The sequence below is a fragment of the Perca flavescens genome, chromosome 18 (assembly GCF_004354835.1).
Source record: "Perca flavescens isolate YP-PL-M2 chromosome 18, PFLA_1.0, whole genome shotgun sequence".
Classification (NCBI taxonomy): Eukaryota; Metazoa; Chordata; class Actinopteri; order Perciformes; family Percidae; genus Perca; species Perca flavescens.
The window spans coordinates 26,945,313-26,970,847 of NC_041348.1; the positions used below are offsets into that span (position 1 = coordinate 26,945,313).

At 41.3% G+C, this 25,535-nt stretch overlaps 1 protein-coding gene across 12 annotated transcripts in view; it reads left to right on the forward strand.

Annotated features, from left to right (window-relative positions):
* Positions 1-24,933, forward strand: part of afdna (afadin, adherens junction formation factor a) — a 108,686-nt gene extending 83,753 nt beyond the window's left edge. For 7 of the 12 annotated variants that reach the window (XM_028604485.1, XM_028604489.1, XM_028604491.1 and 4 more), the window contains 13 exons: positions 233-351; positions 2,233-2,433; positions 3,751-3,842; positions 4,060-4,257; positions 4,917-5,067; positions 5,992-6,391; positions 7,024-7,280; positions 7,412-7,626; positions 7,746-7,925; positions 12,006-12,134; positions 15,920-16,019; positions 22,292-22,376; positions 23,675-24,933. In XM_028604485.1, coding sequence (XP_028460286.1) covers positions 233-351; positions 2,233-2,433; positions 3,751-3,842; positions 4,060-4,257; positions 4,917-5,067; positions 5,992-6,391; positions 7,024-7,280; positions 7,412-7,626; positions 7,746-7,925; positions 12,006-12,134; positions 15,920-16,019; positions 22,292-22,376; positions 23,675-23,834 — 2,287 coding nt within the window. In that variant the 3' untranslated portion in view covers positions 23,835-24,933. Of the gene's footprint in view, positions 1-232; positions 352-2,232; positions 2,434-3,750; positions 3,843-4,059; positions 4,258-4,916; positions 5,068-5,991; positions 6,392-7,023; positions 7,281-7,411; positions 7,627-7,745; positions 7,926-12,005; positions 12,135-15,919; positions 16,020-16,100; positions 16,257-22,291; positions 22,377-23,674 lie in introns of those variants that run through there. The other 5 variants (XR_003694821.1, XM_028604490.1, XM_028604494.1 and 2 more) reach the window with 5 other exon arrangements.
* The last annotated feature ends 602 nt before the right edge of the window (positions 24,934-25,535 follow it).

The following is a 25,535-nucleotide window of genomic DNA, read 5'->3' on the forward strand; positions in this document are numbered from 1 at the left end:
ATTGCAGCTGAACAGGAGGATTAAATATTAATGTGTATTATATGAATTTAATGCCAACACCACCACAGAGAACAGTTTAAGTGTGTCAGATCCTTTGAAGTTGTGTTGCAAGTGTATTCATGCTCTCCATTTCTCCCCCTCTCTCTCTCTCTCTCTCTCTCTCTCTCTCTCTCTCTCTCTCTCTCTCTCTCTCTCTCTCTCTCTCTCTCTCTCTCTCTCTCCCCCTCTTTAGGGCAGCAGAGCTGATGACGAGGACCGGCTCAGTTGTGACTCTGGAGGTGGCCAAGCAAGGAGCCATTTACCACGGACTGGCTACTCTCCTCAACCAGCCCAGCCCCATGATGCCAAGAGGTGAGCACATATACACGTGCAACATGTTTGCTTTAGTTTCTGCTAATTTTACAGTTTCACAGTTTATTTTATACTTCAAACTCACTGCTGATATGATGTTTCATATTTTAAGGTTTCCCTCGAGTCTAAAAATGCATTACATGGACAACAATGTTATTGCATTAAATCTGCATTTCTTTCTTTACTAATTTGTCTGTTTCCTCATGATTTTGAAGAACTTGCTTAATGATAATTAGTAGAGCTTAAACACTTTGCTGATTAATTGAATATTCGATTGAAAGCAAATTAATCTGCAACAATTTTGATAATCTAGCAATCGTTTTGGTCATTTTTTTAAGCTACAATATCAATCATCCTCGGGTTTCAGCATCTCCACTGTGAGGATTTGTAAATTTTTTATATCATATTAAATGGAATATTTTTTGTTTTAATTTAAATACTTCAATTTGTGCTCTAAATAATTGTGATGCACATGTTTTCAGTTTCTGGGTATTTAATAGCCCAAACAATTAACCAATGAATCCATAAATAAGTAATCAAGTAATAATGAATCTGCAGGTCTTTTTAATACAGAACAAGGGAAGTACAATATGTATTCCAGCTGTTTTTCAAGCCTTAAACAATCATGAACATTATGAAAGTCTTAAATTAAAAGCCATTTGAAAAGATCACACATAAATCATAAGTTTGGCATCCTAAAACCTGCATATTATGCAGTTTAATAGTTGTAATGAATGGACTCTTGTCAGTTCAGCCATTAGTTAATGGCTGTAATTTGGTGTTGTGAATGAAAAAAGAGAAGCAGACTTGTCCAGACAGTGTGTCCTTGTTGTCTTCTCTGTAGCGCTGTAAAAAACCAGCTTGCAGACTAAAGGATATAATGAGTGTTTGTGGCCACAGCCAGATATGTGTCTGTGTCTGAGACAAGCTGCATGTGTGTCCACACACACTCACACACTCGGCATAGAGTTTACTGCACTGTGTGCTGGTCTTTGTCTGCTGGAATGTGACCCGAGATTCAGTCTGCCGGGCAGACCGGTGGTCCAGGATGACGCTAAACGGGTGTTTCTCCTCCCGAATTCCCTCGACCACAGTGTGTTTTCCAGTCCAGACAGTGAAATTTAACAACCAGGCTGTGAAGGACGCTGGTCTTTCTTTAGTAAGTAATGTAAGGAAACTGGACAAGTCGAGAGTGTAGATTCTCACAGACTGAGGAAACCTAGATGGAAAAAAGAAAGTGGTAAACTTAGGATTCTTTTTAATATTTTAGATAAACCTACGTTTGCAATTATAAATGACCAATTTAAATGGCTAAAGATGAATGTAACACATAGAAAAGCACTTCATACTATATGCATACAGTACATACAGGGAAATCTGCCAGTAAACCCTTTGATTTATTGAGACAATTTGAGCCCCTTTTAAGACCTCGTAATGAAAATGTCTCATCTCTGAATACGCTCCATGTCACTTTTATGCAAAATTCACAGTAGCTATTTTTACATTTACAATTTACTGACTCTGCTCAAGTCTGAATTGTAAGTTGTCCAATGAATTTAATACAACGAACATCGTGAAGGATCACAAGTTTTTGTGGAAATTCTTCTCATGTCGTAGTGCAGGGAAAAAGAAGTAAAAAGAAAACTCAATGTCACGGATAAAAAATTATGAATATTCAGCCAAAGGATTAACATACCTGATGTGAGCAAGTCCCAACTCAACATCCCTTGATGACTTTTTAATTACCAAAACGGCTGAATTATTTTAAGTCAAGGAAGTGTCGTGTAAAAACGGCACAGACAAAGGCTCAACCACTTAAACAGCAAATTCAGAAGTCTAATCGTGGCACCCACCCATTCTCTCTCTCTTTCATCTCTCCAGCATCAGACAGAGGCCGCGACAAGAACGGGAAACTGCGACCAAAGAGCGAAGGCTTCGAGTTGTACAACAACTCGGTGCAGAACGGCTCTCCGGAGAGTCCCCAGGCCGGCTGGGATTCTTACCCCGAACCAAAGAAGATGAGCAGCGAAGATCGACTTCTCAAGAACCGAGCTGACCACCGCTCCAGCCCCAACGTAGCCAGTAAGGGCCCCCCCCCTTACTTACCAGGATTCTTTTTGTGTACACTTGAACTCAATGAAGCTGTCTAGTCTTATCTCCTGCTTGTGTCTGTACCCAAAACTCCTGTTTTTTACTACACATGGTGCACTGAGCATCAGCATGAAGAGACTTTAAATTCAGCTTTAATGTCTTACCAAGTTCACCGGGAAAGTAAATTATGTGTGTTCCCTTAAGGCAAGACACTTGATGTGAGTAGGGTAAAACCTTTAACTAATGGATATCACCATGAGGTATTATCTAATTACATATGCGCTGATTTGCATACATTTTCAGAGCAGAACTCTGAACATTGGATAAAGGCAGGTTCAAAATTCTTATTTCATTTTGGTGCCATAATAGAGTCAAAGGTTATTTCAGAGGGAATTTGAAATATCTCTTTTTAATCACTCCATAAATCAAAAAATACTGTCAACAGCCAAAAAAAAAAAAAAAATCCATTTTCTCCAGTTTTTTGGAATAAAATGCTATATAAATCTGGCTATGAATGATATATAAATAAACACCACTGTAAAATCCCTCAGAATATAGGTATGAATAAAACTGCAAATGTTGGTGTATCTTAGTGCTACGTAAAATAAACACCTAAATGTGTATTTTGGTTGTTTTCTTTCCACTGGTCTGAGAGAAGACATGTTATGGAAGCAAAATAGCCCAATATCTCAAAATTGACCAGTGCATGAAAAAAAAATGTTTTGCCTGCTGTCTGGCAAAAAAAGAAAAAGAATATCTTCACAATTTGAATGTGAAATGAGTATTTGAGAAATATATCCATGTTGCATATTGATTTCTAACTGTGTGACTTAACTACACCTGTTTAATACATTGGACTTCTTCATTCAATTCAAGGATAGCATTGTGTAATAACATGTTACATGTTATCACGTCCATAACATTTCCACCTAATTTAGGCAACAAATTAAGCAGAAAATTGTAATGATCTTTGGTTAAAAAAAAAAGAAGGAAAGTATCTGTGGTAAAAAAAAAAACATCACTGGGTTTAGACTTGGCATGGGCAGTAATGAAAATAGGGGGGAAAAAAGTACTGGTGTTATTCTTTAAATACTCCACCCTGATATAGAAACACAGTGCCACAGTACTTCTGGGCAATAACACTGTCTGCAAAAGTCTTTAAACAAAAAAACAACCACAGCAACCACTTTCATTTACCATTTTGGGTCATTTGGTATTTGTTGAGGACTGCTTTGCTTAATTGCATTGCATTGTTAGTGAATACTTTTAAGTGCACTAAAATGACTGTCTCTACTGCCCTGTCATCAGATCAGAGCCAGAGTCCTGCGGGAAAAGCGGTGTACCCCGGAGGACCTGGCACTAAGATCACCTCCGTCTCCACCGGCAACCTGTGTGCAGACGTAAGTAACTGTCGGATTGAAGCTGGTGGCGTCTTTATGTGGAATGTGCCACCAGACTAGATGAGATACAAAATATCTAGAACCGAGATGAGAAATAATTTTTCCTGTCAATGTGTTGCCTGTTTAGTATTGGGAAGGTGTCCCAAATATTCTCTTTTCACACAGTCATTTCTGTTTGTTCAGTAATTTCTGGTTGTTGTTGGGTTTTTTTCATCAGGATGAGCCCTCCCCTCCCCGTCCAGAGGCCTACCCCATCCCCACCCAGACCTACCCCAGGGAGTACTTCACCATCCCGGCCTCGAAGAGCCAGGATCGGGTCGTCGGTCCTGGGCAGGGGCCCTCACAACACTGGCAGGGCATGGAGGACAGAGAACGCCTCCCATTGGTCGACAACATCCACAACAACAGCATGCAGGTAGAGCAGCAACTTTATTATCAGAAAAATACCTCAAATAGATAAATGTTTTAGGTAACTTCTCTGGGACAATCTTAGAGCAGCAGGACATTTTTATCAACATACTATCTATAAGTAGCAGGCATATGCATCTGTTTTTTTTTTAACTTGTTTGCTTCATTCATTGTATAAAGCTGCCTACGCATGATCTGCGGCAAGACAGCGAGGTAGGGCGCAGAGCAAAGAGGCATAGTGCAGCACAGGAACGTTGTGGAATTGATTGCGCCCATGATTGCGCTTTGAAAGGTCAGCAGCAACTAGTTCAAATTAGAAATAATTTGAACTTTGAGCGCAGCGCACAGCGGCAATTCCGTGCGGTTGCGATGCCAGGGGTAGCGTAGTTGGGCGGCACCGCTCTCCCCATAGGAAATCAATGGAACGGTGGGTTTGCCACCTATCATGTATAGGCGGCTTAAGTCAGTAGATTTTGGTTGTTTTTCCTCCACAATTAGAATATAGAAATTAAATGTACAGTACTTAACTGTAAAGCATAACATAAATGGTCTTGAAAAATTCAGGGAATGTTTGAATCCTTCCACTGAACAACTGATGTCTTTGCATCGTCTTCTACTTCTCTTTACTTAATGTCTTTTTCCCACAATGTTTTCATCTCTTCCCAGCGGATTAACCACTCCCAGGAGGAGTTGTACCCCTCACCAGGAGGTATGAGGCTAGACGAGCGCATGCAGCAGCACTACCAGCAGGACTATCAGCCCCGGGACCTGGACTACCAACACCGAGATTTTGACTACCAGAGAGGTCCACCGGGAGGTAAGAAGAAGGAAAACCAGAGAACTCAGATAAGAGAGGCAGACTAAAAGAGGACTGTAGCACCTGATTGTGTTTAATGCCAGATTTATGTAACAGCTTAGTGGTTTTCAGTACCAAATGTTCCTCTAAAATGTAATCCATTTTGATATTATTGTTTACAATTATGTAATATATAATAATCACAATATTTCAGTTACAATGACAATGCAACAAATTGCGCTTTGCCCTTTAATCTGTAAAATGAGAAATACTGCACACTGTCAGTCACTTGTAGTCAGTTCATTCTGTGACGATTTTGCGGTCAGTTGACCTTCATTAGTTCGGATTTACAAGCAAAAGTCAGCCTACTATTAACACTTTTACCTCTGTCTCAGTATTTTTAACAGTCTCTAGTTGCTCTAAATGAAATGCTACATGGAAACCTTGAGTGCTGAGGTCAGACTGCTGAAGCCAACTGAGAAAATACCACCAACCCTACAGCTCTGATGGGAAATATTAGGTTTTATTCCTCCCTCAAGGCCCCATTTGTGACCACAGCACGTACATGATTTGGTCTCATGCTGTTGTGTTTTTCAGCAGCAGGTTGCATCCACAAATACATTTTTGTGATCCCATAAAAATCTTTTGTAAAATGTTTACCTGAGGCGAAACCAGCGTTTACATCCAGAGTTCCCACAGACTCTCTTCTTCTGCTCTTGAGCGTATGTTAAAGCCACTGTGCTCACTGTCTTTGGAAATATTTTATTCAAACAATAAAAAAATAATTGACTGTTGACTGTTTAGGGAACACTATGTGACCAAATCTCAGATTTACGTAGGAAGTGCGGAGGTCACAAATGGGGCAACAGACCCCAAAAAACAGAGTTGTGGAAAGAATTGACCCTTTGACCCACTGACTGTGTTTCTGTGCGTCCGTGGGCGTAGGAGGTCCTGACCACTGGGCCCCACAGCCGCAGGTGTCCTCCTCGTTGGAGTCATCCACATCCAGCCAAGAGCACCTCAACTTCTCAGCCGCCTCCTCCTCCTCCTCCCAGAAGAACCAGAAGACCGGGCCGGGCCGATGGAAGACGCCCAACGCCCCTCACGCTGCGCCGCCACATTCGGCACAGACGCCATCACGCTCCGACCTGCCCCCTCCGCCGCCCCCACCACCGGCCCCTTACCCTGACGCCTACGACGCCTACGAACCCCAGCCGGAGCTACCGCTCCCGCCGCCTCCCGCCGCCGTCTCCCCCGCAACAGCCCAGCAGGCTGCTGACCGCAAGAAACGCGAGGAGCAGCAACGCTGGTATGAGAAGGAGAAAGCTCGTCTGGAGGAAGAGAGGTGGGGTTTATTTTGTTTGTTTTAATGATCTTTTATGTGATTATTAAAATGTTTTCAATGTTACACACAAAGGAACATTTGATTTAACTGTAGGCTGTTTACAAAAACCATAAAAAAAAAGTGAAAGACGGTTAAACAGTAGGGGTGAGGGGAAAAAATCGATACAGCATAGTATCGCAGTATTTTCTGTGGCAATATCGATACACAGACGCCAAGTATCGATCTTTTATTATGTATGTGTTGGTCAGTTTGTCTGCTTGACAATCTGATTTTGCAGCAATACAACTGAAGTGAGAAATGTGTCTTTTTAGATAAAACAGATGTTGACAAAGTTTCTTTTTGGGGACATAATTTGAAATTGGGAAAAATTTGAAGTTGGAAAAAAGTTAATGAATTGCAATGTATCGCAGAATATTGCAATATGTTTAAAATCGCAATAATATCGTATCGTGACATAAGTATCGTGATGATATCGTAAGGCCTCTGGTGATTCCCACCCCTATTAAACAGGCAACGGCACATTATAATAGATCATATATAACATACAAAGTAACAGAAAAAGTCATCTGCGCCATCAAATTGATGATGTTGATAATAATAATTGCTAACTGCAATGACAATTAATTTCCCAGGGAGAGGAAGAGGAGAGAGCAAGAGAGGAAGCTGGGTCAGATCCGGGCCAACCCCGTCATGCCTGTCCAACCTCACAACAATGGAGGATCCATGCCTCCTCCTCATCACCAGCCCCCTCTGCCCTCTGTGGCCCCGCCCCTGCCCTACCTCCCCCCACAGCCTCAGCCACAACCACAGCCTCCCCCATCCAGACCCGAGAAGCTGGCCAGCCTGCCACGATCGGCTGTTCCTCCCCCTGCTAATGCCTCCAACCCTGGTAACACGTTCAAGTCAAAACTTCTCTTATCTGTGTAATGTCTTATCTCAAACATAGTGACTTCCAAACTGTTTTTTATATGCAAACTAGAACAATATTTAAAATGATTTTATAAATAAAATGTGATGTAGGCATGGACACAGTGATCAGGGAGCTGTTGCCGCAGCAGCAGCCACGGACCATTGAGAGGCGAGACCTGCAGTACATCACCATCAGTAAGGAGGACCTAACGTCCAGCGACAGTCTGTCTCCAGACCCCTGGAAACGAGACGCCCGGGAGAAGGCCGAGAAACAGCAGCAGCTTCACATCGTCGACCTGCTGGACAAGGAGATCCAGGACCTCCAGGTAGGCACAGTCCCAGCTCCATTCGGAGGGAGGAAGGACATAACACACACACACTTAGTGATGGATTTACAAATAGCTGGTGCAACCCACTCCAATTCTGAGCGATCTTTATTTTCCAGTCAAAGCCAGAGCGAACTGCGGAGGAAAGCGACCGCTTGAGGAAGCTGATGCTAGAATGGCAATTCCAGAAACGACTGCAGGAGTCCAAGCAAAGCGACGAGGACGAGGAGGAGGAGGATGACGAGGACGTGGACACCTTGATGATCATGCAGAGGCTGGAGGCCGAAAAGAGAGCCAGGGTGAGATGGAGGTGTTGTGGTGGTGGCAAGATGGGAAAGGATAGAGAGACTGGAAGACAGTAAATTATAATGAAAGCTTAGAGACCAAGCATGCAGCAACTTAAATGACAAGAAAGCCAAGGAGAGATGAGAATAAAAGAGAACAGTAGACTTAACAGAAAGGGCTAAAGGAAGTGGTAGATTGTCAGATATTAAACATTCTGACTTCAAGTAATAATGTCCATGAGCTCACAGTTTAGAAACAAGTCTGTAGTTCATCACACAAGGAAGGGCGAGCCACAAAATAAGGGTGATGGGGGAGAAACAGAGCCGTCTTTCAAATGCTAAACTGGTAAATGAATTCCTTAGTGGCTTCCACTATGAATGTCCTGCAATGTGCATATGCAACACGCTTCTGTCATCGCTTTGCCATGCTGAGCTGCTTAAATCTGATTGGCTGGAGGGGTGGATGGGGGGGGTACGGGCAGGTAGGCGAAGATGTTAAAGCTGCATTCACATCATGTAGATATAACGGTGTGACTTTTAGTATCAGAGGTCGGGATTTACGTTTCCTGTAGATTTTGGTTCCTACACTTAACACGTGCTTAGAGCGTGATAGGAGTTCATGATTTATAGCAAACAGCTGCATCCTGCTGTGAAGAGACACAACAACAAACTTGTGTCACAAGTTTAAAGTGGACTTTACTTCACTTACTTGTATCTGGCATCTATTCCTACATAATGCAGCATACTGTATGTGTCTTGTTGCACAGAAAGAATGAAACATGACCATAGTGTCACTGGTCCCATTTCAGCAAGGTTTTCTGCATCCTGAATGAATTTTGAATTTTGATGATGATTCATTATTTGATTGAATAATTCTGGATAATGCCTAGGTAGATTTGGATGATAATTAAAGCCCATCTAGACTGTATTCTATAGACACTAAAGCCATATAGCATCGACACATGCTGACAATGTAGTTATCATTGTTATCATGACTGCAGCCTTTATGCTCCTGTTCTAGCACTAAAATATCTGTCAAATATTCAACAATGTTTCAGGCAAATTCCTGGGGCTTCCTGAGATTGGTTGACACACTTTTTTTTCCCCCTTGTGCAGCATTATTTTTTCTGTGTGACGGGATGTGGTGAATGTGGGTGGGTTGTTTTATATTGGTTGGTTCAGTATTGTATTTCGTTTTAATTTCATATATATTAATTAATTAATAATAATTAATAATTTCATATATAAAGGTTATAAAACTTTTTCTGGCTGCAAGTGACTTACAATGATTGATCAGAAGAGAAGGTCAAGTTTATTTTTATTTATAGTATTTATACCAAAATCACAACTTTGTCCCAGAGGGCTTCAACATGTGTACAGCATACAGTCCTTGACAGAGTCCTTGGTTTTCGTTATTGGATTAATACAAATTTGGTCCTTAATTATTTTAGTTTATATTTTGCTTAGGTGGTCCTTTTTCTGTAATACATTTGTATTAAATTAAATCCATATAAACTGATAGAAATTAGGGTAAAAATGGGCCCAAGTTACTCCAGCCAAGACCCTTCATTATAAGATGAGAGAAGATAAAACTATCCCGAGAGAAATTGTCTTGCAGCAGTTGCAAAACAAATAGAGAGCAAATAGAGTACAAATGCAACAAAATATAAACAAAAAGGTTATCAATAAGGTGCAAAAACTAAATGTACATAATGCCAGAATGGCACTTAATTTGGAAAACAAAAAGTAGAAACTTCAGGAAGAGTAAATAGTAGAAAAAAGCAGCTGCCAGAGTCACTTGATGTCCCTAATTAAAAAAACGTGAATTGGCTAAACTAATAAATATTTGTGACGCAAATACATTTTTCACCTTGGTGTTTACTCTTACTTATTCCAAATCAATACATATGTATTCCAAATGTTGTACATATAAAAAAATAAAAGTGGAATAGTGAGTAATATTTTAAGATGTGGTTAGGTGGTGCAGTGGTTATGCGGTTTTGGTTTTTGGTGGTGAATTTAGGAGCTCTTGAACAGCCACTAATCAGCACAGTGGAGAAAAATAATGTTTTCACTTTACTGTATATCCTCCCCCCCTCCCTTCTTTAATTTCTATTTAACTCCTCATTTTCTCCTTCCTCTTACCTCCCCACCTCTTTTTTTCTAACTTAGTTTTATTGATATCTTCTCCACACCTTTCTTTCCAGTATTTGGGTATTCTCCTTTTCCTCTCTCCCTCCCTATATGCCCCCTCTCTCACACTCTATTGTCTTCTTCTTCTTCAGCAGCAGAATGCTGTCCCAGCTATCTCTGTTCTAGACTTGGTATGTTCTTCCTGTTAATGACGAGTATCCTCTCCCTGCCCTTACATCATTTCCTGTTTTCTGTGTGGGCTGCCCACCTGCCCGTGTTTCCTATATGTCTCTCCCCACCCATCTGGACTACTGTCGTCGTGTCATGGAGGGTGGTGTTTGGGGTTGGAGGGCAGGGCTTGTGCCATGGTTAGCTAAAGAGCAGCCCGTCATAGAGAGGCCGTTCTGGGACGCTTGGTGTTGTTTGGCTGGGGGAAGCCGTCCATCTCTTTGTCCACTCAAAACAACCGCTGGGGCAACGGCGAGTGAGGCTGGCGCTTACCAATGACGAAATACTGGTGTTTCCGAAACTTCAAACCAAACTTTTACATGCTTATGGAGTAGCAGAGCCGAGGTCATCGTGGTTCTCGTCAGCAGCGATGTTTTGAGTGCATATGGAGGTGGCGCCTGCATGGCTGAATGCATCACAGGGGGGGGCGTCCAGGTGGTGATCAATGCATGATAGTCCTGTGGGCCCCCCGCGCTGCCTGCACAGGGCCACATCATAATGTTGTGGTATCCATCCATCCATCCATCCAGCCATCCATCCGTGTGTGACCAGCTGAGCCTCTTTACGTTCTCTTTTTAAAGAGTCTGTTCAACCAAAAACACATTTTCTCACTTAGTTCTTGTGTTCTCCATCGTCAGACGGATTTGGATTTAAGTATCCATCTCTGAGATTTCAGCTTGTACGACTATACAGCAGAGTTGAATAAAAAAAATTATATTTAGGAAAATATCTCAAGCAAAACAACGAAAGGAACAGGCTCTAATCGTTGCCTTTCTTTTAATTCTTTTGACATCTAATAATAAAAATAAAGGATTACAAATAGAAATGCAAATAATAAAAGTAAAACCACAATTAGAATTGAACAGATATAGAAAGAAGTAAAAGAAAATATAAAAACGAGTCTAAACAAAATAAAAGTTAAAATAAATACAAATATGTAGAGTAAATGAAATAATATGAAAAATACATTTAAAAAATAAAACAAAACCTCAAGTCTTATAATATACACATAAAAATAGAAAAACTAAAAAACAACCTAAGATCTCTACAAACAATATACTACGATGATATACTGTAGTTATGTGATATATCCTAGATAGATACCTCTAGGCTTGAGTGAAAATATGTTGTTTTGTATCTTGGTTGAACTGACCCTTTAACATCACCCAGTCCAGAGACAGGCTTTGTTTGTTTCTGTGTGTCCGTGTATTCCGCTGGGTTTTGTCTTGGGGCGGTTATCAGAACATTTCGGCAGCAGCCCACAAAGCTTGCGGTTACTTCAGGTACGCTTGATTTACTCTCCCGCTCCTGCTCAGCGGGACCTTTTTAACATGTTTTATACACACATGATGAAACAAAATCAAACGCACCTTAAGTAGTTAAGAGAGGAGCTGTCTTTTGTTTTTAGCCCTGTTGTTGTTGTTGTTGTTGTTGCTGCACGTTGCTGTTAGTGTCTGCATGTTCAGCAGTGTGCGTGTCTGCCCGTGCTGTGTGTTTGCAGTGCACACTGCTCCTCCCCTTTGGAGCAGTCCTTTGAGACGATCCAACCTCTACCGCACATTAACACGCAACACCCAACATCCGTGTACATTAGTGTCCAAGCAGTTAAACGGAGTCATTTGATGTGGAAATGTTCTCAGAGTTTGCCTATGCATGACACACGATCAATGTTGTACTAATTGTTTCTTGTTTGCATGCATGCCTTTTTGGCTGTTTGTGTGTGTGCGTGATCAGTTGCAGGACGAAGAGCGACGGCGTAAGCAGCAGCTGGAGGAGATTCGTAAGCGGGAGGCGGAGGAGCGAGCAAAACAGGAGGAGGAGAGAAGGTGGAGGGAAGAGGCCAAACGAGAGGCAGGGGAGAAGGTCGGTCGGTCTGTCTGTCTGTGAAACTATAGGAGTTAACGAGCATTCATTTTTGTAGGATGTTTTGTTGTGATACTGTGAGTCAGGCGATCCCTATCATAGGACGAGAAAGCACAGAAATCTACCAGGGTTGGACCACTGAGTTTTTGCATCTTTCAGCATCTTCAAAATCTCCTTTCTTGATAAGTTTTTGTTAGGCTGGGAAACGCTCCCAAAAATAGTATTTAGACTGTAATGGAACACTACAGTACTCTCAAAGAGTTTAGACAAGTGTGTCAAGATAAAACAACCAGGAAATTGTGTTTAAAGGAATAGTTCAGTATTTTGGGAAATCCACTTATTAACCCCTCCAAAAAAAATTGTTTTTCCTCTTTAGTTTTTGTACGGATAAAACAAACTGAATATAATGTGTTGATAAGTGAGCTTTAGATGTGCTGGGAGTTAGGTTTTGTTTCTGTCGGACAGAGCCAGGCTAGCAGTTTCCCACTGTTTCCAGTCTTTGTGCTAAGCTAATCTAACCGGCTACTGGATGTAGCTTCATAGAGACATGAGAGTGGTATCAATCTTCTCGTTCGACTCTCTGCAAGAAAGCAAATATGTTTATTTCCCAAAATGTTGTGTTAATTCTGCTAAAAAAATGCATGTCTTTAAAAAAAGACTGAGGCAACAAAAAATGGTAAAAATCTATCAAAAGTGCAGATGCATTAGTCACTTCCTTGTAATGAAAACAAACATGAAAAGTGTTGTGCAAACAGTGCACATTTGTATAAAATCCTAAATTACATCCTCACCTCCATTATATCACAGGTACATGATGTTTACCTACTTACATGGAATAAAAAAGGGCCATTATAATATAAAGATATTGGTCCAGCCTTAGGATGTACAGTGACTTCCTAAAATATTCAAACACCTTCACTTGGTGCACACTTTATTGTGTTATAAATTTGTGTGTGGCATTAGATTTACTTTTTTGGCAATTAACTCAATCAACTCTATTTACCCAATCTTAAACTAAATGTATGACACAGTTAAGTCTGCAACAAGTGAATACTTTCCGCAGCCACTGTACAGTATATACTGTATTCTGTAATGACTTAATTTGTGTTTGTTCCTATAGGGTACTCTGCTAATTTAACGATGCTACGTGTCCATATAATGTCTTGTAAATTAGACATATTTTGAATTTGACTTTATTTTGTACTTTGGAGGTTTTAAATGACCAGTAGTGTGATCTGGTGTCCACCCACCCATCCATGTCGTATGTGTTAAATCAAACATATTCAGTCCACTTACTTCACCCTGATGCCATTATTCTGGTGCATTTGTCCTGTGATCTGTAGACCACTGATCAAACCACTGGTCGTTTATAAAACTCACAAATATATATATATTTAAAAAAAAAAAGTATATTATAATATCACTCTAATAGGACTGATTTCATGACTTGCTGAGGTTAAAAAAAATAGAAAAGAAGTAAAAAGCATCTGTAGTATTTGTTTCATTAAGTCAGTTTATTTTTTAAGACCTTTTAAAACTGCCATCTTTAAGTATGATATATTGATTTTAAGATGTTATGACTGTCTGATGCTGTTTGTTTATTGTAAAAATGTCCAATTGCATGTCCTCATCTTGTATACCCCCCCCACCCCCACCCAATGTGACGTGTTGCCGTATCATGTTATGTGCTCCCACCCACCTCAAGCATGGGACTCCCATCTTGTTGTTGTTGTTGTTGTCGTCGGTGTGTGTCAGGAAGTTCAGTTATTTCAGTTTTTTGGGGGGGAAGCAGTTATGATTTTGTGAGTTAATTTAATTTAACTTTTTTGTTACCATTTCCATCCAGCATCGCCTCAGAAACTATGTTTAGGGAATGCCGCCCACCCTCCCACTTTTCCCAAAAACCACATGCTTTATATTCAGTTCATGCACACACACGCGCACACACACACACACACACACACACACACACACACACACACACACACACACACACACACACACACACAGAAATCTATACCCACCCATGTGCCTCATTCCTGCCCTCAGCCATCCATACTGTACATATTCAGAGACCCAGCCACCCACTCATTCAAACCCACACACCCACTAATCCCTCCCAGTTTCTTCAGATTCCAACTGGGCTGATTCGACCATCAAAAGCAGCTCGGATGCACCCACGGCACTAGAGGCTATGTCTTTGAGAAAATATCTCGACTACATAAAACGGCCCAAAAAAAAACACGAAGATAATCTGACTTCAGAAGCATCGACATTGACCACTTGTGACCCGGAGCAGCTGGCCTAGCTCCAAACCCAGAAATCCAAATACATTCCTGCAGCGTAGATTCACGTGTAACATCACAGACCGTTTCCCCGAAGTGTAGAGCTCAGATGGTGGAGACAGGGTGGGCTCGAATCAAAATCACCTAGCCACAAACCATATAGTATAAACTGAGGATACACAGGCACATATGGACACCTAGTTTGTGCACACATGCATACACTCCCGCAGTGTTGAGGGCGAGGAGAGATGGTGGTAGACAGGCTGGTCCAGGAACAGGTTTACTGGAAGTCCAGACACAGTTGCCAAATGTCAGATTAAGTTTTTAGGTAGTGTGGACAAGTTAAATATTAGACTTTGTCAGGGATAGAATGACATTTAAGTCGCTGTCCCCTGTGTTTACACAAGATCAGGTCAGGTGTAGGAGGACCAGTTTGTATTTGTGGCAAACCAGTTAGGTTAAGTCCAGCTCAGGGGCAGCATTTATAAAACTGTTATTGGTTTTATTCTGAAGCATAATCATAAAATCATTACAAAAGGCATCCTTTAATTGATTTTTAAGTATAAAATAGTTTGAGGAGGCTGAAACAGGAATGCCTCCTCTCACAAACCAGAGCAAACAAGTCAAATAAATCATGACCATAAAAAGATGGAAAGTGACTTGACTATATTTGTGCTGAAATCGCCAGCTGATTTAATCGTTTCACAAAGAAATGATTAATATTGATAATTCGTGAATTTAAGTAACTTATCCGTTATGCCAAGTGTGAGGATTTGCTGCTTTTCTCTGTTTTTGTATCCATGATAATTGAATATCTTTGTATCTCTAAAAGTTCTTTCATAATATTCCCTCACTTTACAGACCAAATGATGAATTAATTAAAATTGATTAGGTTGATTTGAATAAATAATCCACAGCTACATCTTTAAATAAAAATAATGCAGCCCCTCCGGTCTTCCAGTATTGCAAAGTGTGTTTCTCACACACTGCATATTTCCCAAATGCACTTCAAAACCTCAATGTCACCAACAGAACATTCACGGTGCAGATGTTTTATGAATATAAGATAATTTCTACATCAAAATACGTCAATATAAAGTTTCTTTATTGTATATTTCCGCTTAAAGGCATTGCTTCAGATAGATTGATGGTGAGACCATTTTATAAATGAGGACCCTGATCTAGGAACGGCATGCTTCAGTTATATGCTTTTAGTTTTGTCAAATAGGTAGACATGTTGGACTTGGTGTTTGTGCTGTACCAGATCTTTGTGTGGTGTAGTTACCGTAGTAACAGTTACAGCGGGTGTAGTTTGGCCCAGAAGGGTCTGGAGTCATAGACAGATGTGGTTTTACCTGTGGTTGAAGGAAGGGTAGTGGAGTTTTTTTTTTTTTTTTTGTCTAGTTGAATATCTCTGTATCTGATTAGCTAGTTGAGTGTCCATGGTGAGGGGGAGAGCCAATGAGAGTGGAGCTTACTAACGGGTTGTCCCTCCCATAGAGGAGACAGGAGGAGGAGTACTACACTCGCCTGGAGGCCGAGCGGCGCCGGCAGCACGAGGAGGCCGAGAGAAAGCTGCTGACGCCTGAGGAGCCGGCCGGTCTGTATCGGCCCCCGCTGCCCCGGGATTACCAACCCCCCCCCCCACAACCCTACTAACACCCCCCCGCCTCCCCCACAGAGAAACACCTCCTACCTCAAAACCCAGGTCACCTCCCCCGACACGCTCTACACCGCCAAGTTTGTCTCCTACGAGGGCGATGAGGAAGACGAGGAGGAAGCCACCAAGGCAGGGAGTGGCGGCGGCAACCAATCAGGTCAGGCGAAGCTGTCGGCGACCAGGAAGTCGTACGGCGACCTCCCGGCCTCCGTCTCACCCAATCACACCAGGCACCGGCCGCCGCCCACTGCGCGCAAGCCCCGCCCTCTTTCAGACGGCATCTTCCTGTCTAGCTCGTTCCAGCTGCCAGACAACAACTCCAACAGTACAGGTCCCCCCCTTCCTGCCAAACCCAGCTCCATGCCCCCCGGAGGCTTTAAAGGTAGACCCAGAGAGAGGAGTCAGGAGTCAGGAGTCAGGCTCGCCACCGCGCCCTCCGCAGCTCCCATACCTCCCTCTCATATTCACTCACCTCTTTATTTACTACCCACTCCTTTATAGTTTAGTGCTCCTGTGTCTTTTATTTTTTTTTACCTTCAGTAGAAAGGTGTTTTGCCTTTTCATTTCCACCGTCTACTTTTTCCCTCCTTTTATGTTTGTCCAAATTTTTTTTGTCGCCAATCAGTCCCTCCGTTCATCACTTTGTTTGTTATTTTATATATGTGGAAATTTCCCTCCCTCTCTTCTGGCAAATCGGATTGTATTTTTAATTTTTTTATGATGGTTTGTTCGAACACCTCCTCTCCCCCAGTCATTTTATTTCCTCCAATCAAACTCCCTCCCTCGATCAGCACTAGCGAACAGAAAAAAGCAATCGATAATCATGCCATCACTTCTTGCTGCAGATTGAGACCCATCAGAGCCAATCATAGTACTGTTGGTGTTGTCGCTCGCCGCCTCCTTTTGTGTCTGGTTTGTTGCTGCTTGGGATGAGGGAGCGAGGCCAGCCTTAATCCTGGCCTGCCTTACCCCCTTCCTGCCCCGTGGCTCTGCTTAGCGGTGTTGGCTTTAAAGGGAAGGAGACACACCATTGGCTTCACACAATCCATCAATCACTCGATTAAAATCAGCTTTCATTTCATAAACCCCGCCAAAACGCACACAGCAGCAGTGTGTTGAGTGAAAGGCCTCTTCTTTGTCTGTGGCTGTTTTTTTTAAATCTTGTTGTCATCAAGCTGGATCAACGCTGAGCTTCTGTATAAGTCGGTCTGCTCAAACCACAGCGCCTCCTAGTGGCAGTTAATCCATTACAGCTGCTTATAGTCAGGATTTTAAAGGTCAGGCTCGGGCCATATGCTGCGTTCCAGGCAACCCGTAACCCGTGTTTTCACAACCTTCTACCGGTGAAAGTGCCCTGGAACGCCAGTCAAACCCGTAACTTACTACCTGTGAACTCGTACCAGATCGTTGAAATCCCAGTTACAGTTTTTGACGTCGCACACACACATAAACAACAACGTCGACCCCTGTCGATGCTGTACAGACGCCAGTAATTGACAGTGAGAAATAGAAATAGACATAAATAGGCAACGTAAAGCAATTCCGCACATTCTAATCATAACGATACACATACAATTGTGTACCTCAACAGGTTATGTTTATTAAATGAAGCTCAAAATATGTCGCCGACTAGAAATTGCTAGTATCCGCTAGCGCTAGCAAACGTCAATGGTAGGTAGCCGCTAGCTAACGGCAGCTACAAGGATTTGTCGTGACTTTGCCTGGAACGCTACCAAGTCGTGAGTCGTAACTTACGGGGCTAAAAATTGTGTCTAGAACGCAGCAATAGTTCCCTCCTTAAAAAAAAAAAAAAAAGAAATCAAGCAGCCTTTTTTGAACATAGATCAAATATTAAGTAGCTGTTTTTCTTGGTTTATCCTTGTCAAAGATATGCGTCGTTGCTTTACTTCAAAAGACCTCGTCGACGGAAAGTGATATCTAACAGAAGAGGGGTCACGCTGCAGTCAGTTGGCAGCCGTCTAGAATGCTTTACTCCCATGATTCGACCTCAGACACACTTTCTGGGCAAACCGGTATTGTTATGGTTTGCTTTGGCCTTTGTTTTTAGATTAGAGCCCAAAAACGTTGGTCTTTAGTATGAAGAAGATTAAAGTTTTTTTTTTTTTTTTCAATCCTTAGGTCTAGCTCATTAGTCAACCTGGGGGGATGGGACCCCTACAAAGGGTCCCAACATAAATCTAAGGAGTTGACGATTAACAGAAGAGACAATCAGTCAACATAATTCTACTACACAAAATTAGGCTTATTTTCCTGTAATATTTGCTTACTTTTTAGTAAATTATTGATTCATTTTACTTCTTTAAGTTATCCAAAATAGACATGGAAAGTCACAACTGGTAGACAAAGAGGTTTCAAGAAGCCATTGCTTTGTTTTTAACAAGCCATTTTAGACCTTTAGCTTCTTTTGATAAAAGAAAACGTTCATAATTGTTTAAGGTACAGAAAAAAAAACGTGTCAAACGATACAGAGCCCGAGTAACGTACGGTCACAAGCAGACGGGACTTGGTATCGAGACTCTGTGAAGCTATTTGAACATCCACAGACAAACGAGCGCTACGAACGCAGCACAGTCTGAATGTCACCGCTACCTGAGGTCCAGGAAATGGCTGCCTGCACCTTCAAAATCAACCTCCTGCTTATTGAACACTAAAACATGGCCAGGACCTCATGGAAAACGTGTTGCATTTCCACTCAAATCAGAAAAACATCCCACTAATGTCCCACTACCTACCCACCCCCCACCCCACCCCACCCCACCCCACCCCTAACCCCAACCGCCCTCAGAAATAAAAAAAATCTGCATGTCACCCCCCTCTCAACACAAACATGCATCATAAACACACAACACTGTACTCTGGCTGCCAGAAGCTCACTCCAGTAACCGGCTTGATGTCTATTGCTTTTTACTGCCTGTGCGTAGCTTCCATCAGGCTGCTGTCTTTATTTTTTCTTTATTTACGTCTTTGCCTACTTTGCCTAGTCTGTTGGACTGTCTGTTAATCTGCCTTCCCAATAATTCCACTCCTTGTATGTGCTTTTGTTGTCTGCCTGTTTCGGCTCGTCCTTCATTTCGCCTGTCTGTGTCTCCGCTGTCTAACGCTGCAGCTTTACTAAACCTTACTACAACTCCCACAGGGCATTGCGGCAGGTTCAGGTGACCAAACGGCACCTGAGTCTCTGGCTTCCCTGACATATGAATCTCCAAAATGTATTGAAATGTGTGTGATTTGATCAGCTGGCAGCTCCAAAAGTGGCCTTTTTCTTGAAACAGATATTTTTGTGTAACAAGAATAAAAAAACCACAAGAAGAAACAATTCTGACGCCAGTTTGCCTCAGATGGTGCACGAACTGGAGAAAACTACAAAGGAAGATCAAACTATTGGTACAGAAAAACAAAAGTTTTTTTTTTAGACTCCACTGGCCTCCAGGAGAACTGAACCGGAGTCAAAGAAAAACATTCCCAACCTTTGAGAATCCATGAAAAGCCAGCGCATGACTTTTTTTTTTGGGGAATCTGGAGATTTTTCGATCGCAGCGCCAGAAGTATAATTTAAATCTCTCTTGGCTCCACAGAGGAATGTTACCGGCCTTGAACAAGGGGCTTTTTTCTATGTGGTTACTTTGTTCTCTGCCAGTTTGTGTTTCTGTGGTTAAGAGGCTGAAGTGGGACCCGGCTTGATCCCGTCCCAAACGGCACTTTAGGATCTCTCTCTCTCTGTTTTTCGCGCCATGAAATCCAAAAAAAGGGGCTTAGGAGCTGCCAGCTGGATGAATCCATCTGGGTTCACACCCAATCACTGTGTCTGTATCTGAACTGTACCCCCCCTCCACACACCCCTTTCCTTTTCATGTGAAACACAAGAGCAACATGCATTTAGACTCCCAAGTTGTGTTTTTTGAAACGCAACCAAGTGGAGTCAACATGTGTGATATCTAAAGTCCTGGGTTGTTCCTGGGTCGATACCTGCACTCACCTGGTAGGGTCCAAACACTGTTTTCAATCATTAACACAACAATAGAGAAGAACTCTTCCTCACCGTTTGTATCCAGCGTTTCCTCTCGGCCTGGTTTTATCTCTCAATTCAAACCCATAACTGGCATTATTCTTTTTTTTTGCCCGTCAACAAATCCCATGGAAAAAAACTATTGAGAATCTGTTAGTCCGTCCCTCAGTACTGTCTGACTTCACTATCTCCGTAGGGCTGCAGCTAACGATCATTTTCATTGTCGATTCATCCGTTGATTATTTTCTCGATCAATCGACAAGTCGTTTGGTCTGGAAAACGTCAATCTGTGTTTCCAAAAATGCCCTCCATGCCTCGTTTTGTCTACAACTCAAATATTTTCAGTTAACGGTCATAGAGGAATAAAGAAACCAGTAAATATTCATATTTAATAAGCTGTAATATCCTTTCTTAAATTAAAGTCATTACGTGAATAGTTGACAACTAATCGACTCATCTTTGCAGCTCTGCCATCCTGTCTGTGGCATGCTGCCCTTAATGCCATTTCTTCAAACTGAGGATGTCAATCTTTTATAGGCTCACAAATATATACATATGTTTATTCTTAAAAATAAAAAATAAAAGTTTGGTAATTTCCTAAAATAGCTGGCACTGTAGCTTTCAGCAAACGTTACTCAGACAAGAGTAAATGGTTGATTTGACTATTTTTAGCTGCGGATTATTACGCCTTCGTTGTTACTCGGGAACAGCGGAAAGCTGTGTTTTGACCTAGTGGCCACACGCTGTACTGCATGTGACTCACATTGGCCCCAAAATACTTTCTTATAAACATAATGATAGTGATAAAAGAAGCAGTTTTTTTTTTTTTTTTTTTTTACATTTACTCAGCTTTTTGTACAGTATTATCAGAATGTTCTACTGAGCATTAGGCCTGCACGATTCGGGGAACAATATGAATCACGATTTTTTTAAGCCTAGAATTGATATGATTCTCTGCCACGATTTTTTTTATGACGAAGTGTAATGTTTATTGCACACATGAACCATGACAGAACAAAACAAATTGGCAGTACCAAACATAGATTTTGTTTGGCACCTATAGCACATTGCACATCACCACAAGCCTGTAAACATAGAGGCTTCAATGAATAAAGAAAAAGTACATACTTACCATTTAAGTACAGTAGGCTACCAAAAATAGTGACAAAATAGTGACCTATAACCCATTGAACTAAATATGGCCGTGATGCAGGCTCTATCTGAACTCCTTGAACATGTCTTTACATTAAAATATGTCAATGTCAAATGGGGGGGTAGGAAAGACACAGGGACACATGAGCCAACTGATTAACGTCTCCTTTGGGGTCACAGGTCGCAGTCACCCGCCTCGTGTAAGATCCACCCAGCCTTTAACCGAGCCCAGGATATTATTTTTATCCTTGAACAGGCAGCTTTTTTTTTCTTCACAACTTGGCTTGATTTGGATATTAAATATCTGGAGTCCAGATATTAATCCTATTGTAACTGTGATTTAATTCACTGTTTTTATGAGTTCAATATTGGATCTAAATGACAAGAAGTAAATCTGTCAGATGTAGATGTTTCAGGACAAACGGGTGTCCAGATCTTCAGCAGTCAGTTAGACGGTGACCTCGGCCTGGGATTCCACAGACCACTTCCACAGACCACTTCCACAGACCACTTCCACAGACCACTTCCACAGACCATTTCCACAGACCATTTCCACAGACCACTTCCACAGACCACTTCCACTGCTTTGGAATGGCCCTTTTAACAGCTTTTTACCGCTCTGTCTCTTTTCTTGGCTCGCTGCTCTACTCTAACGAGATCTGATTGTTTCTGCCTTAACGCTTCTCCAGAACGTTCCCTCTCTTCCTTCCTTCTGCTCAGGCTGGTCTGTGGGAAACAAAGTGATGTTGACTGGAGAAGCTGCTGGTTAAGGCGACCTGGGTCTCTGCTCAATAATCAACAACTGTTATGGGAATATGATATAATATATTGCGATTTAAAATGCAAAAATGCCTGGAATTCCTTTATAAATGATGGAAGTAAAAGGGAGGCGGGTGCCAGAGACCTCGACAGCCAGCAGCTTCTGTATCACCTTTTCATATTTAAAAAGAAAAAAAAGCTGATAATATGAACGCTGCTGACTCTCCTCTCACTGCTCTGTCTGTCTGCCGTGTGACTCCTGAACCTCGGACAGGATTTAACTCGTACACTGGAAACTCAGCAGGAGTTGTAGGATCGGGAGAAGTCTACAACGACCCGCGAGACAAATGGCCGAAGAGGTGAGACACTTTTTTTTTTTTTTTTTCTTCTGTTCTCTGGTTTACTAATTCATTAGGACACAAGTTGGTTGATATTGAGCTGAGGTGGAGCTCCTTTTGAACCGCTGATTATTTTCATTATGAATTCATCTGCTGATTATTTTCTCCATTCATTAATTTATCGATTTAGAAAACTTCTAAAAATAGTGAGAAATTTCCATCACAATTACAAAGCTTTTGTCCAACCAACAATCCAAACCTCAAAACTATATATATATATATATATATATATATATATAAATAAGTCACCAAATGTTCACATTTGTAAAACTTGAAAATACGTGTGCAAAAATTGATTTGTAAAGTAACGAAAGCTGTAACATAATTGTACTACAGTGAAATGTACAATCTTTTCCTCTTAAATAAAGGGAATGTTGAAAGTGGCATGAAAAGAAAAGACTTAAAGGTCCCATGACATGGTGCTCTTTGGATGCTTTTATATAGACCTTAGTGGTCCCCTAATACTGTATCTGAAGTCTCTTTTATATAGGCCTTATACTGTATCTGAAGTCTCTTTTATATAGACCTTAGTGGTCCCCTAATACTGTATCTGAACTTTTATATAGACCTTAGTGGTCCCCTAATACTGTATCTGAAGTCTCTTTTATATAGACCTTAGTGGTCCCCTAATACTGTATCTGAAGTCTCTTTTATATAGGCCTTAGTGGTCCCCTAATACTGTATCTGAAGTCTCTTTTATATACACCTTAGTGGTCCCCTAATACTGTATCTGAAGTCTCTTTCCCGAAATTCAACCTTGGTGCAGAATTACAGCCACTAGAGCCAGTCCCACATTGAGCTTTTCCTTAGGACGTGCCATTTCTGTGTCTGTAGCTATTGAGGAGGAGAGGGGGGGGGGCAAGGTGCCACTTTGCTCGTTTGAAAGCCATGATGTCTCTCTTTCTCATGGGTGGGCCAAATTCTCTGGGCGGGCAAAGCAGAGAAAGGGGAGGTAACCTTGCTCCTTATGACCTCATAAGGAGAAGATTCCAGATCGGCCCATCTGAGCTTTCATTTTCTCAAAGGCAGAGCAGGATACCCAGGGCTCGGTTTACACCTATCACCATTTCTAGCTACTGGGGGACCATAGGCAGGCTGGGGGAACGCATATTAATGTTAAAAAACCTCAAAGTGAAATTATGGGACCTTTTAAAGTAAAGTACAAGTACCTCAAATTTGTACTCGAATACAGCACTTGAGTAGATGTACTTACTACTACTGTGTGTGTGTGTGTGTGTGTGTGTGTGTGTGTGTGGCAGCAGCAGTCAGGAGCAGGAGAACTCAATCCCCAGCGGCGCCCCGGAGAGTCTCACCTTTAAGGAGCGCCAGCGTCTCTTCTCTCAGGGGAAGGAGGTTTCCAACAAGGTCAAGGCTTCACGCAAACTCATGGAGCTGGAGAACGAGCTCAACACCAAGTAGTAGACCGAGCCCGTCACCTCCCAGCGCCACCTTAACCAGGGCACGTTAAGGTGATCCTGGGACAACAAAAAAAACGGGGGCTCGCTTCCCGACCACTGACCGTCTCCTCCTGTTTGTGTTGTCCCCCCCCCCCCATTTTTTTTAATTTTAATCATTAAATAACTGGACCACTCACTTTTTTTTACGTAGCTATATCGTTGCAATAGGAGAGACATTTATGGCTTAAAATATTTCCTCCCCTCGTTAAGGTCTGTCAAAGATATATAATGATAAAGCACTGTAAAAAAAAGTTTTAATTGTAACAAGTGAGAATTTGAGAAACACATGACAAAGGGGGATATATTTTTGTTTATAAAAATGGTTCTTGGGGCGAGGGGATGGAGAGGTTTATTCTCATTTAAAAAAAATTTTTAATTGTTATTTTAATGCTCTTTTTCGGCATCATGTTTTCACACTTTTAATTGCCAGCAGAAATGCCCACAGTTGAGCTCAAGACCAATTGTTATTTTCTTTTTTTTTTCTTTTTTTTTATTAAATTTTCAGTGAGTGGAAGTGCTATTTCATTCCGTAGCAAGAGCATGGGATTGTGTTTTTTTTTTTTTTTTTTTTTTTTTTTTTGTGATGTTTTAGATAAACTCTGAATGATTTTCCAGAGGAGGATCGTAACGGTCCAGAGAAGGATCCTTTAAGTGCACAAAATTACTGTAAATATCTGGGTCCACAAGTGTCTCACTCTTTTACTACTGTAGAAAGCTGCCAGGCTACTAAAAACTGCAAAACTAATGTGGTTTAACAGCATTTCGGTGACCGAAAAATCCCAACAGGAAGTACTGCTAAGACTGGACCGAGTTTTAAGTTTTAAGTGTTTCGCCCCAATCTGAGGTAACTAATTTTTATTTTAGTTTAAAAATCAAATAGTCATTCTTTGCAGAGTTGTGTGAGAATAATTTGATCGATTGTACCTGAAATTCCAAGCCAGAAAAGGATTTTTTTGTTTTTCTCACTCACAATGTGATTGTTGGTTTTCACTCTCTTATTCTTTAAGTCCTTGTTTGCTTTACAGATATTTATTTCAAACATTGTGGAGGAAAAAAAAAAACATACTTGCACAAAAACCTTTTTTTTTTAAATAACTATATCTGCAAACTGTTTTAACAAGTGGATTACATTTGGGCCCTCTCGTACTGTGGTAATCTGTGTTTTCTGTTTTTACACCAGCCGTAGTTCGGGGAGATCCAGATGAGTTTTGTTTTTTTTAGGACTGGAGTCAAGGTGACAGAATTGTGATTGTACAAATATTATATATATTTTATATATATATATATATATATATATATATATATATATATATATATATATATATATATATATATATATATATATATATATATATATACACACACGCAGTTACCATAGTCACTTTCACCAACACTGCTGATGTTGAAAAGGAGCGCACTTCAAACCCCGGCGTGTCCCCCCAGTTTCAAAATAAAAAGATAAACCAGCGATGTTTCAAAATGTATCTCTCTTCTGCAGTTTGACTCCATCCTGTGTGTGGATTTATTTCACGTTTTCTCTTCAGGAGCCTCCACCGAAACCAATTCTACACGACGAGATAAAGACGCCGTTCTAATTACTGGCCCGTAAAAACACCACAGACCACACCGTCTCCTCCCACACCAACAGCAACTCCTTTTTAGG